Source organism: Pimephales promelas, chromosome 1, assembly GCF_988280905.1.
Source record: "Pimephales promelas chromosome 1, fPimPro1.hap1.1, whole genome shotgun sequence".
In the NCBI taxonomy this organism is placed as follows: Eukaryota; Metazoa; Chordata; class Actinopteri; order Cypriniformes; family Leuciscidae; genus Pimephales; species Pimephales promelas.
The window spans coordinates 22,604,676-22,617,390 of NC_142769.1; the positions used below are offsets into that span (position 1 = coordinate 22,604,676).

The window sequence follows — 12,715 nt, forward strand, 5'->3', positions numbered from 1 at the left end:
TACAAACCAGTGTGTTTACGATTATGATAATAAATGAAAAAATATAATGACAAATACCAGTTTGCAATACAATATCTGGAAGTGGATGACACTGGAATGAATACTATGATATGATACGATATGATAAGACAAACTTGTGTGTCATTTAGAATTCCATTTTTCCCACAATGACTTTGCTTGGTCATTCATGTGCTTGCAACTTTTAATTAATATATTTCCAACTTCACTTGAAGGGCACATAACTTTTTAAACTATGTCACTGGTCATGTGAAGTCAATATGGTGATAGGCCAACATTTGAGGGCTGCACCCAATTCATGTCAAATAAAAAAGCTTATTTTGATGGGTTATGACATTAATCTTCAGCTCAGATGAGTGTACATCTGCATAATTTAAATAATATTTCTGAAAAGTGCTGTTCATTTTTTTATATAAACTTCTTAATTAGAAAAAGTGTGCACCTTTAAGTAACAACCCGCCAACTAATCACGCCATGAAACGGATACGTCGCTAGATAGAGACCTATGTCTGAAGTGTTTACTCCCTGTGTAAACAAATACTGCAGCTAACGTTGAAAAACAAGTTTGTAACCAATCCGAATAGTTACCGGTGCATTAATCAGAAAAGTTGAAACATTTTATATTCGTCAGTCTCATTGCCCCCAGAGAAATCTGAAACGACATTTGTCAAGTCTAATGATCTGGTGGTCACATGGTTCGCGTCCATGCGGTTGAAGCTGTACTGAACACAGAAAGAGTTCGGGAGGAGAGGAACACCGTACGGGAGAGGAGAATTCATGATGATTATATTTCAACCAGACTCATGTAAGAAGATGTCAAGGTAAAGCGAAAAAAATGCGTTTTGAAATCATGAAAGCCGGCAAGGTGAAATTATGCGCGTCACTTTGTATGTGGCTTGGAATAGTTACCTGGATAGGAAATGTTAAGTTGTATTTTTGGTCGGTTTTTGTCCAACAACCCACTGAGCGAGGCTCTGGCGTCGTGCTCTCGTTTACAAACGAGCAGGTAAATGTCTCTGAAAGACACGCGCCATGGAACGCAGGGTTGCAAGACGGTAAAAGTTTTCGTACGCGCTCCCCTTTGGATAACGTGATCGAGCACCGGGTCTTCTGGAGCGCGTGGCTGGAAGGTCTCTCCACTCGTGTTTTTGACGTGGAGCACGAGAGGAAGTGGAGAGATCATGTTCGGTACGCTCGGGTGGTTGTGCTGGAAGCGGGCTGCGGCAGACCAACAAACCGCCTCGCGACCTTCGCCGACGGCACGAGAGCATGCGTGCGATACGGCATCGACGCAGATCAAGTGCTGGGCGAAACCCTCTCTTATTATCTGGCTGAACTGCTTGGGATTTCCAACCTTCCACCCTTGGCGCTTTCCAAACTGAACCTGTCGAGTGAGCAGTGGACAAGTGTGCGAGAAAATATCGAGGCGTTAGAATGGTCGCCAAATGCCATTGTGTCTCTCACGGAGTTCATCCCAAATGTCACTGGAGTGTTTATTCCATTACATTTACGAAAACAGCAAGACAGTCTTCACCTCTCTGCCGAGACTATATCGAACATGACTCTAACATATCTCGTTGAATTAACGCAGTGGAGTGATCTAATCTTATTTGATTATTTAACAGCCAACTTTGATCGAATTGTCAGTCACATTTTCAGTCTCCAATGGGACGCGCGCGTAATGGAGAGGACAACTAATAACCTTCTCAAAACAGTCAGTGGACATTTGCTTTTTATTGATAATGAGGCAGGGCTTATTCACGGATACAGGGTGCTTGACCTATGGGAACGATATCACACACTACTGCTAAGTTCGTCGTGTATATTTCGGAGAAGTACAGTCCGGCGAATATCTGAGATGAAGCGCTCTGGAAACAGCGCAAAGCTGCTGTGTGAACTGTACCGCGTGAGGGAACCGTTGGCGCGCGAGCTGGGCTCTCTGTCCGAAGAGCACGCGCTTACATTGCAGAACAGGATTGATGCTGTTTACAAACATATTAAGAAGTGCACGGAAATCATGTAGACATCTGGGTGCTCATCTCAAGTTTTTCTATAGGTGCTACACATTACTCTATTAATATTCGTTGCTGACTGTACTGTTAACTTCATCATATGTGTCATTCCAATGTAGCCTACTGTTTTGTAGATTTAATGAATAACGTGACAGAATTGGACTATATTGTCGAGGGGCTGATACACCTCTCCTGCTGAAAAACAAACAAACAAACATCTTAAACCAGCTTTTGCTAGTGTGTTGGTTTTCCAGGCTGCTCTTTTTGGTTGGTTTTAGGAGGATTTGGAGCATTTTTCAGCTGATAAGACCAGGAGACCAGAACACCAGTTTGGCCAGGCAAAGCTGGTTTTAGATGTTTCTTCTTCTTCATGAGGGTCCATTTTGTAAGATTAATAATAATAAAAAGATTAATCTTACTTGCAGTTTTTTTTTTAAAAAAAAGTGTATCTTCGTTTTCCTTTCAGGTTTCAGCCTGTGTGAAATTTTAGCTGTTAGCTGCAGGGTTGGGGAAGTGTTGTAGCATTTTTTTTTTTTTTTTTTTTGCACTGACTTAAATTAGCATGTGTCAAGGGGAAGAAACTTTCCCTAAATTGTGTAAATGCATTTCTAAAGGAATTGAATAGACTCACACACTGACGAAGGCTTGTAGCCGTAACGCGTAGGTGTGCACTGTCACCAGTTTTAAAAGCCATGATGAATTAAAAACTTTTTCAACATTATTCAAGTGCCTTGGAAAATCTTTTTTTCTTTTTTCATTCAAAGAGCACTGAGATAAGGGATTCACACCCCGTGCAGCACTTTTTTTTTTTTTTTTGCATTCCTTGCTTTGTTATTTAAATGTCAGACAAATCACATCTGGTGAGTTGCAACACAAGGAAAGTGCACAACATTTAACATATTCAATGCATTTTATTTCTTTTAGTGAACAAATTGAGTTCCCTTTTTGAGGGAACTCAATGCCACGTTCCCAACGTCTCTTTCCCTTCTCATGGAACCATGGTTACAGTCGTAACCTAGACGTTTTTCAAAAATGTCAGTCTTTGCTTCGTCCCATTGTGTGCAAAATTTGTAGGTCCATTAGAAGTAAATTTCAGTTTTACATCCCCATCAGTTCAGCCAGAAAGAATAATTTATGACTGCCCACTGCTGCTTATGAATGCTGGGACAGAAATATTCTACTATTTGACTGATCTGCAGGATTGATGTGCTTTATGAACCCCTCCCTGCAAAACAATAACATGCACTCTTTTCTCAGTTTAGAGTTATACTTTTAGTTTATTTGCACACATTTTTATTGGCAGACATGAATAATAAATACATACATCAAAATATTTCTTCCCTGTCTCTAATATTTGTATTCATATATTTTTAAATCTGTCAACTGTGTTCAGCTTCATCCCATGAATCTGATGTGACAGAGGCAGGGTGAACTGTCACTAAATATTAAAGTAAAAACTTAGAGCACACTTTCATGAGAGCATAAGATTCTCGTCAAAAGGTGCAAGAATTGAGAGAGCGGTTTGAATAAAAACAAAAATGGTATCTCAGACAGTACATTCCTGCATTTCCCTATAGACTCTCAGTCCTTTCATGGCTTGTGTTGAGGGGGATTTGGTTTCAAATGCATTTGTAGCTTTCATCAACATCACTCATAGCCTCTAGGCTGTTTTATCTTGACTGCTTTGGGATCAGGAACACTAACAACAAAGTGAGCCTTTTAAATTCTTGTTCTTGCCACATATCTTTTAAATATTTCATGTTGGTGTGACTTGGAGCATACTGTAGCTTATATATAGCTAGTTGGAGGAACATAGAAGTGGTTAAATGAAGGTCAGAGGTTAACTAGAGGGGAATGTTAATACCAGATCAGCCACCTGCCCTATCAGTCAGTTTTCATGTCAAACACACACCGCCACCTCAGCTAAATATGTTTATTCTTACAGTTTACAGATCATAAATTACAGCAGTAATATACTGAATTATACCAATTTCAAATGTCATTTACACGACAACAGAGTTTTAGGGACCTGAAAACGCAAACTTTTAAGAAACGGATTTCAAAATGCAAGTGGTAAAAACGATTTTGTTTACGTCTCCGTGTAAACTACAAAAATTAGAATTTGTAAAAAAAGATGACGTCAAGCATTTTACATGTTTAATAGTCAAAAGGCGTGTAGTGTTTTATAGTGACATCGCCAACTACTGACCTGGCATGCATGTTTTCACAGATCCGTGTGAACGGAGATCATTTTTACAATACCGTTGCCTGTATGCGAAAAATCCCAAGAAAAAAAAATTTGGTTTGGTTTTTAGTACATTGTTGTTGTGTAAGTCTTTAAACTCTTTCTGTGGGATTCTGATGTTGTACGCTGTGATGAAGGTGGCTCTTTTGAAGACATTAGTAAAAAATAAAATTTTATAAATGTACACCATCATTTAAAAGTTTGTGGACAGTTAGTTTAGCCTAGAAATAGATGCACCCTAGCGGCAGCAAAAATTATTTCGCAGCCAGTGTGGTCTAGCAACTTTCCATAGACGTTTTAGCTGGAAAAACCAAACTCTGGTCAGGCCAATCACATAGTGTATAGAGTCGGCGGGCGGGCTTAACATAATGACGACAGAGTTGCGACGGTTCACTGACCACTACTCTGGATGATTTTAACTTAAGCTTTTCTTTGAAAACAGAACAAAGAACGGCTCTTGAGTCATTTAAAAAAAAAATAAAATAAATAAAATTCCGACTGGATACGGTAAAAGTTTAATATATCAACTTGCTCCGCTGGTGGGGAAGGCACGTCCACACATCAAGTGTTTTGTTTTATGTTTTGCACGTCCGAGTCAGAGAAAAAAATAGACGCCACCCAGAAAGCTGTTGTAATGGTAGCATTCACTTTATTTCATGTTTTTCATGTTAATCTTCTGTTAGCAATGCTAGCAACGTTAGTAATTGCGCTCAAAACAACCGATTCCCATACCTACAGTACAAGTGATTGTATGAAAACAATTCATACTTACAAGTCACACAGGGCGCAGCCATCTTGAATTCCGAAACTGAATCATTGAAATCCGAGGAAAGGGGGCGTGTTGCTAGGTAACGTCTGTCTTCCGATTCGGATCTCCGAGATGGATAAATAATAGAACGCACCATCAGTCGTCACCTTCTTCATTGCTCTGATTGGTTGTAGCGCTATCCAATTGCATGCAGAGAGAATTCCCAGGTCTGGCATGCCAGGCTACAGTTAGATGTCTTTTTAAAGGGACTCTGTGTAGATTTTTAGGTATTTTATAATCTGAAATCAATATTTTTATTCATAAATATGTCTTCAATGGTGTACAAATACTCTTCAAATTATCTGACTTATCCTCGTAAATGAAGAATTTATTATCTTTATGTACATGGGACGGGTAGGTTCACGGAGGCTTCCATGTCCGTTCCGCCATCTTGAAAAACTATAATAGCAGAGAGGGTCAAAAAGTACCACCAGCCAAACGCGTTTCCACAACGCGTTTTCGTTCTGACTCAGAGCCATCGTCACGTCACATTGAGAGGCGCATTCCCTGCAAGTTTAAACGGCTGCATTGCACTCCTATGATTGCTGATTGCTCTTTTGCTCTATAATTTGTAATGGCGGACCATATGCAGAGTCACAGGAGAATGCATCCTCCTCGCAAAAAAAGGCCAGACTTGAACGAAAAAGGAAACGTGACAGAAGATTGCAAAAAACAAGGCCATTAATTTTTCCGTCATAAAATTAATCGGATCGGGTTCGATTTTCTGCGTTTTTCGCATCCAGAGCCAGCATTTTGAGAGGTCTTTTGACAATTCAGGGCCGGGGGAGCTCGTCCTCAAATCATTGAACATATGCGCCGTGCTTTCAGTTTCGGTTTTCAATTCGATCAAGTAATGTTCTCTTCTCTAGCTATATTGGATTATGAAATGAATAAACCTCCCCTTTCAATCAGATTGAAATTTAGGATCGAATAAAGTGTGATTGAGCAGCCTATTCGATAACTAATGTCCCAGATAGCAAACTGACATTGAATCAACGTGGAAATATGACATCGAAACAACGTTGATCTGACATTGTTTTGCTCATCGAATTAACGTTGAACCAACGTCAGACGCGTCATTCTTTCAAAACTAACGGAAAATCAACTTGAAATCAACGCGTTGTTTCAACGTTACGAAAGCAAACAAATTTTTGATTTTCATTTAGCTTTGAAGAATGCCGCGTCTGACGTTGGTTCAACGTTAATTCGATGAGCAAAATCGACGTTGTTTCAATGTCATGAGAGACGTCGTTTCCACGTTGATTCAATGTCAGTTTGCTGTCTGGGGTATTATTTGGGCACAATATATACACAATACACAACAGCCTAGCTGTTCTGTCTGCCCAGCGCTTCCACCGGGCCGCGCGCGGGTGTGTGTGTTTGTTTGTGTGTGTGTCCACACCTGGTCCATACCAGACACACTGCCAGTCTCCGTTCAGAATCGATTGGTTCACGGAAATTGGTGGTCTTGTTTTTAATATGTGGCTCCAGAATCGCTAGCAAATCATAAACTGTCCCACTGACATTCTGAGGTAAATTTTGAATCGCTCAGGATAAATTCGCAACTCCTTGATAAGGAACTCGTCTTCCTCTCGGCGCAATTTCAGGATTGGATGGACGTAATATTTTCTCTTTCTTCTCTTTTCAATAAGAGAGAGGGCAAAAATCATCCTCACTGCTTGACGAATCCATTTGGTATTTTTGCGTTTTTTCCCACAAAGGTTTAATAAATACGCAACGGACTCGGTGTGCAAGGTTTCTATGCGTGACGAATTTTTAGGCTGACGTACAGGAAAATACGCATACGAAAATTTCGTACTCAGTGTGCAATGGCCTTAAATATCGGGATAGCGTTTTCAACCGTGGAAAGAGCTAATGCAGCAGAAAGATTTCAGAAGAGACGCTGAAGTTGCCTGCTTTCTCCTCGACAGGTTAGTCAATGTTACAGTCTTACTTAATTTTTTTGTCATTGCTTGGTTGTGTACTTTATTATATAGACAGTATAACATTTATAGGTAAAAAAGTTAAACAAGGTCTTTGATGAATAGCAGCTATTGACTACTTTACTCGCAGCTATTGTGAAGGAAGGTGCTAAAAACAAGGTTTGTAAGTTAATTCTTTATAACCTATAAATTCAGTAAGAATATAGAGATAATGATTGTAAGAAAATATTGAAGAAAATATTGCTCTCTGTAAGATTTTCTATAGCTTTCTTTTTTATATAAATGATCAATTAGCTAAAATTGTGATTTTGCTATGTGGATAAGATTATACAGAGAATTAAAATTAATTTATACAGCTAGACACATAAATTGTACACATAAGTTAACACATAAGTTGCTGGGTTTTTTTTAAGTTACAAACCTGTTCACCCGGAGAAAAACTCGATGAAGTGTTACTACAAGACATCCTGTCATAGCATTTTTGGTACATAACGGCAACCGTAGATGCAATACGCACTTGAAAAAGCTAGGCGCTGGAGAGCAAAATTCGTTTGAATGCAAAATACTATTTAACCACTAGATGGGGGTAATTCCTACACAGAGTCCCTTTAAATAAATACTATTATTATTATTTTTTTTGAATATTTTTTCCAGCATGGGATGCATTCAATTGATCAACAATGACAGTAACAAAAAAGATTTGAAATATTTCAATTTCAAATGAATGTTGTTCTTCTGAACTTTCTATTAATCAAAGAACCCTAAAACTTTTTCAAGGTTCCCACAAAGATATTTAACAGAACAACTGTATTAAAAATGTGTCTTGAGCAGTAAATCAACATATGATTCCTGAAGGATCATGAGACACTAAAGACTGTAAAGACTAAAAAAGGAAGCCTTCACAGAAATAAAGGACACTTGTGTATTAACTATATTCAAATAGAAGATGTATTTTAAATTGTAATATATTTTACAATGATCAAATAAATGCCATCTTGGTGTAGCATAAAAGACCTATTTAAAAATTATAAAAAAAAAAAAAAAAATCTTACCAACCCAGAATTTTTGAGTGTACTCCCATCTCTAAACTTGAAGCTGAAATAGTAGTGCCAATAGTATGTTCTTTTGTATATGAAGCAGGTCCATAAGCATATAAGCATTAGCCTACATAATGGCCTCAGAGACAAGGCCTTGTTCTCTTTTTCAAAGGTCTGTGGCTTTGTGCTGTAGCTTTTATTTTATACTGATATATTGAGCATCTTTTATTTTACATTTTCCTAACTTCTTCAAAAATGAGAGCAATTCTCTGTTGTGAGGGTGTCAAGTATGATTAAAATATTAACCCATTTCCCTCTCTATGGAACACAAATAATTTACTCAGCCTCCAGTTGAAAAGCTTCCCCCTCTCTGTGTACCACCAGCACTGATGGAACCAAATAAACCTCATCTATAATAATGACAAGTACACGGAGCCGAGTGGAAGTGTAAGAAGTTTGAGTTGGATCACCATCGATCAGAACAGACGTGGGAGTTGCAGAACTGCAAGTTGGGTGTAAATGTGGACTTATGGAGAGTTTAATGACTCAGTTTTTCAGACTTTTGACAACTCTGGTTTCATTTTTCTACATTTGTTTGATTTATTTATTTTCATTTTGACAGGAAAAAAAAATATTTTTGTGTTTCTTATCTGTTAGGATTTCAAGAGAATTATTTTCTCACGAATGCACTGTTTGTTGTAGTCAATTTGCATTTGGAGACACACAAACACATGTACACACATGCAATTCATGAGTTACTATGGAAGAACAGAGGCAAGGCCAAAGCACTCCGTAGCAGACTGGCAGTAATTGGCATTTCTCCCTCTCTCTCTCTCTCCCCAGGCGCTATTTTGCTACCGCACTGAGGAAAGAGGAAAAGCTATAAAAGTAAATGGGAGAATAGCACACAACACATTCCCTCCCCTGTGTTTCCCTCCGCTGATCTCAAAGCACATTCAGCACAGAGGAAAAATGGCTCTTTCACGAATCCTATAATGGTACAGAAAAGATGAAGTCATCTCTTTTGTTAAATGTTAAGTAATGGCCTCATCCACATAGTCTCACTCGCAATGCTCGACACATAAGCCCTGTATTTTTTCGTAAGATGTTCTTACTATAAAGAGATCTTTTTTAAACATTTATTTTGAAAGAATCTCTTATGCTCACCAAGGCTGCATTCATTTTATCAGATAAATATAGCAACACTGTATTTTTAGCATTATTACTCCAGTCATCAGTGTCACATGGTCCTTTAGAAATCATTCTAATATAATGTCTTCACTGTCAGTCTATTAATGTCTCCTTGCGGAATAAAAGTATTAATTTATTAATTATATATTAATTATAATGTATGATGTATATATATATATATATATATATATATATATACGTGTATATATATATATATATATATATATATATATATGAAGTTATATGCATAAAAAAGTTATATTTACATTTATTATATGTAAATATAACTGCTTTATGCTTCTTTAGGCATATCATGTAAAAAATCTTTAATATCAGATATACCAAAGTTTGAGGTCAGACATATATATATATATACACACACACACACACACACACACACGTATATGTATGTATGCATATAATTTATTTACAGTTTTTCTCAGTCACTTTGGTGCATTTCTCACATCACTATTTACATTTGCACAACAATTAGTTCAACCTCCACAACATTTAGTCATGTGTGCACATCATAGTAGCAGTTTTTCAAATTGCAAATGCTTTTGGACATGCATCAATTGCTTCCATACAACTCTCTGCTGTTTTATAGCATTATCATTTGCTTATGTCATATCAGTCAAAATTAATTATACTTGTGAATGCTGAATAGTCCTTCCGTATAAAACTAATAGTCCTCATTACATTGCTTGAGTCATCACATACAAAAATGTTGAACTAGTTGTCAAAATCTGTCAAGCAATTGACAGAAAAAAACTTGTTTTATCCTAAATTGAACAATTTCTCACAGGTGAACCTCAGCTTTCACTGATGAGAAGAGATGTGCATGAATGATTTACAGTATATATATGTTGTATGTTCAGTTCCAATATGTACTGTGATATTGTTTACAGTTGTGCACCGATCTACCCAAAGGGAGTTTATGTTTGTTGTAAATAAGGGTGTATTTGTTCTTTTGCACAATGTTGTGAACAAATTAGAATTGCAAAGAGCATATGCAGTAAAAATGTTACATACTGTAAACATACATATTCAGTGTCTTCTACTCAATTACTATACCTCACTACGTAGTATTGTGAAACTTTAATGTAGTTTTCAAATGGCTGTGCAAAGAGTTTATAGGACTGTCTTGAGCATTTTCAGGTAGTGTCACCAAGATCTGACTTTTTTTTTGTATTGGCAAGCACTTACAGAGTAAATTATCATAATGAAAACATGACAAAGCCATTTGACTATCTTGTTCATAAACACTGGCGTTAGTACTTTTCATCTTGACGACACTGACACTTTCAATGACATAAATACTTGCTTTTGAGGAATGAGTTATCCATTTTGAGCAAATGACCCACTTTTGCAGGTTATCAACTAAGTTTTGCAGTTTGTACTAATTGTTTTGAGAACTGCATTAACTGTTGTGCAATTGTAAATAGTGATGTGAGAAATGCACCAAAGCGAGGAGAAAAACTGTAATTTACCCCCCCCCCACACACACACACACACACACACACACACATACCAAAATTTATTCCTTTAATAAAAATATTTTCCTTTATTTTATATAAAATGTTTTTTTTAAAAAAAAAATAGTGTATTCAGCCACCAGATGGCAGTCTGTTATAACAAAGTGGAGTCAAAGTGGACCAGCACTGATGTTCCACTCTGCTAAGGAGGAAACAATACAGATTTGGTGGTGTAAATCTGTGTGTATTTTAATAAAGAAATGAAAGAAAATAATTACTAACAGATATGCCCCTTTCACAGTCAATTTTCCTCCCACATGATCATGTCTTATTTCGTGTCTCCCTCATTCCCCTCCTCTCCCCTCTTGCACCTTGCTCTCAGGAATCTCCAGACAAGTGAATGCCTCAGTAATTCCCTCAGGAGTGCTGATACTTCCTCCCGCATTAAATGCCTTAGAGCACCAGGTGATGCAAATATTTTGTTTTCCCTGTGCCAAGAGTGGTCAGCACAGTCTATATGCTCAGCCAGGGCTTATTGTAATGGGTAAGACCCCATACTGTGGGACAGTCAGTATTGACCACAGTTTCACTCTCTTTAAAAGCAAACATACATTCCCTTTAACACAAAAGATAACAAGGAAGAAATAATCCGCCCATCAAACTACCCTTGTCAAGCCCTAAAATGGGAAAACATGCATTTGACACATTTCACAAATAACATTTTTGAGATTACAGTTATTTTACAGTAAAATACTGTCAAATATATGATTGTGGGAAGTAAAAACTATGAATTACCGAATATGCCTACTTTATGATTAAAAACACTAAAAGGGTCTCTTAATGCATTTCATATGATTATATTTTATTGAAGTAATTTAGTTTTCTCTTTTTTGTTATCAGGCTGTTTGTGTTACTCTTTCTGTTATTTAGTTGATGTTTATTACATTATTTATGTGTCATGTATGAGTTTTGGCCATATTTTACAGACAGGTCACTTACAATAAACTCTGATTCGTCACTCTGATTGTACGACCTGTAAATATGCAACAATATGCCATCTTGAAAAATTGTCACCATATTTTTTAGAGTGGATTTCTAGCAACCACAGCTGCAGTATATTACAGTGTTTTTTACAGTGTTTATTTATTTATTTATTTATTTATTGTGTGTGTGTGTGTGTGTGTGTGTGTGTGTGTGTGTGTGTGTGTGTGTGTGTGTGTGTGTGTGTGTGTGTGTGTGTGTGTGTGTGTGTGTGTGTGTGGTTTTGGTATTCATAGTCAAAAGCTTTGTTCTGCTGTCTTGAGATTGTGGGCCTGAAGTTTCTCAAAGGCTTCCTTGACTCTGTCACTAATCGGTGCACTTACTAAGTGGAATGCTCCGAAAGTCACTTATTCTGTTTATTCAGTTCATGACTAGTTAAAAAAAAGAGAAAAAAACAGAGCTCACTTCTTCTCATCAAACATTTAGCTTCATTCCAAGCTCAGTCTGCTGGCTCATGAGGGACATTTCAAGATCCCCCACAGGGAGAAAGAGAGTGAGTGCCACACTTTCACTTGGCAAAACAGAAAACATACCTTCCCTTCAGAGCCACACAAAAGATTACAAGCAGGAAATGCTAATCGTCCGCCCGTCAAAGTATCAGAAGTCTGAGGTGAGCTTCTCTGTTAACTGTCATCCCTGCAGAGCCGCTGGGCTTGTGATGGTTTCATCTGCCCTCAGAAAGAGAGATCCACAGAGGCTCAAACAGTGGCTCAGGCTCCCAGAACAAAAACAGTCCCAGGCTCCAGGGATGTGGGCTCATTATTAGTATGCATGCCGTTGTGTTCTCCCATTGACTTTTGCACTAAGGACAAGGCCAGAGAAGCACTCTTTTATTAAGCAATGGGGAGCTTATCTTATTCATCTGTGAACTGCTCCATTACGAATGCAGGCAGACGAATGTTGTCTCATTATTTCTGTCTGTCCGCGCATCAAACGGGTAGAATG

General features: G+C 37.7%; 1 protein-coding gene across 1 annotated transcript; it reads left to right on the plus strand.

Annotated features, from left to right (window-relative positions):
• Positions 1–548: 548 nt before the first annotated feature.
• fjx1 (four-jointed box kinase 1) lies at positions 549–2,460 on the plus strand. Its single transcript, XM_039654381.2, has one exon. The coding sequence runs from the start codon at positions 854–856 to the stop codon at positions 2,039–2,041; it is 1,188 nt and encodes a 395-aa protein (XP_039510315.2). The 5' UTR covers positions 549–853; the 3' UTR covers positions 2,042–2,460.
• The last annotated feature ends 10,255 nt before the right edge of the window (positions 2,461–12,715 follow it).

What these genes read in the sequence shown, in the direction of transcription:
- fjx1 (XM_039654381.2), top strand. Translation starts at nt 854, where the DNA reads ATGCGTTTTGAAATCATGAAAGCCGGCAAGGTGAAATTATGCGCGTCA.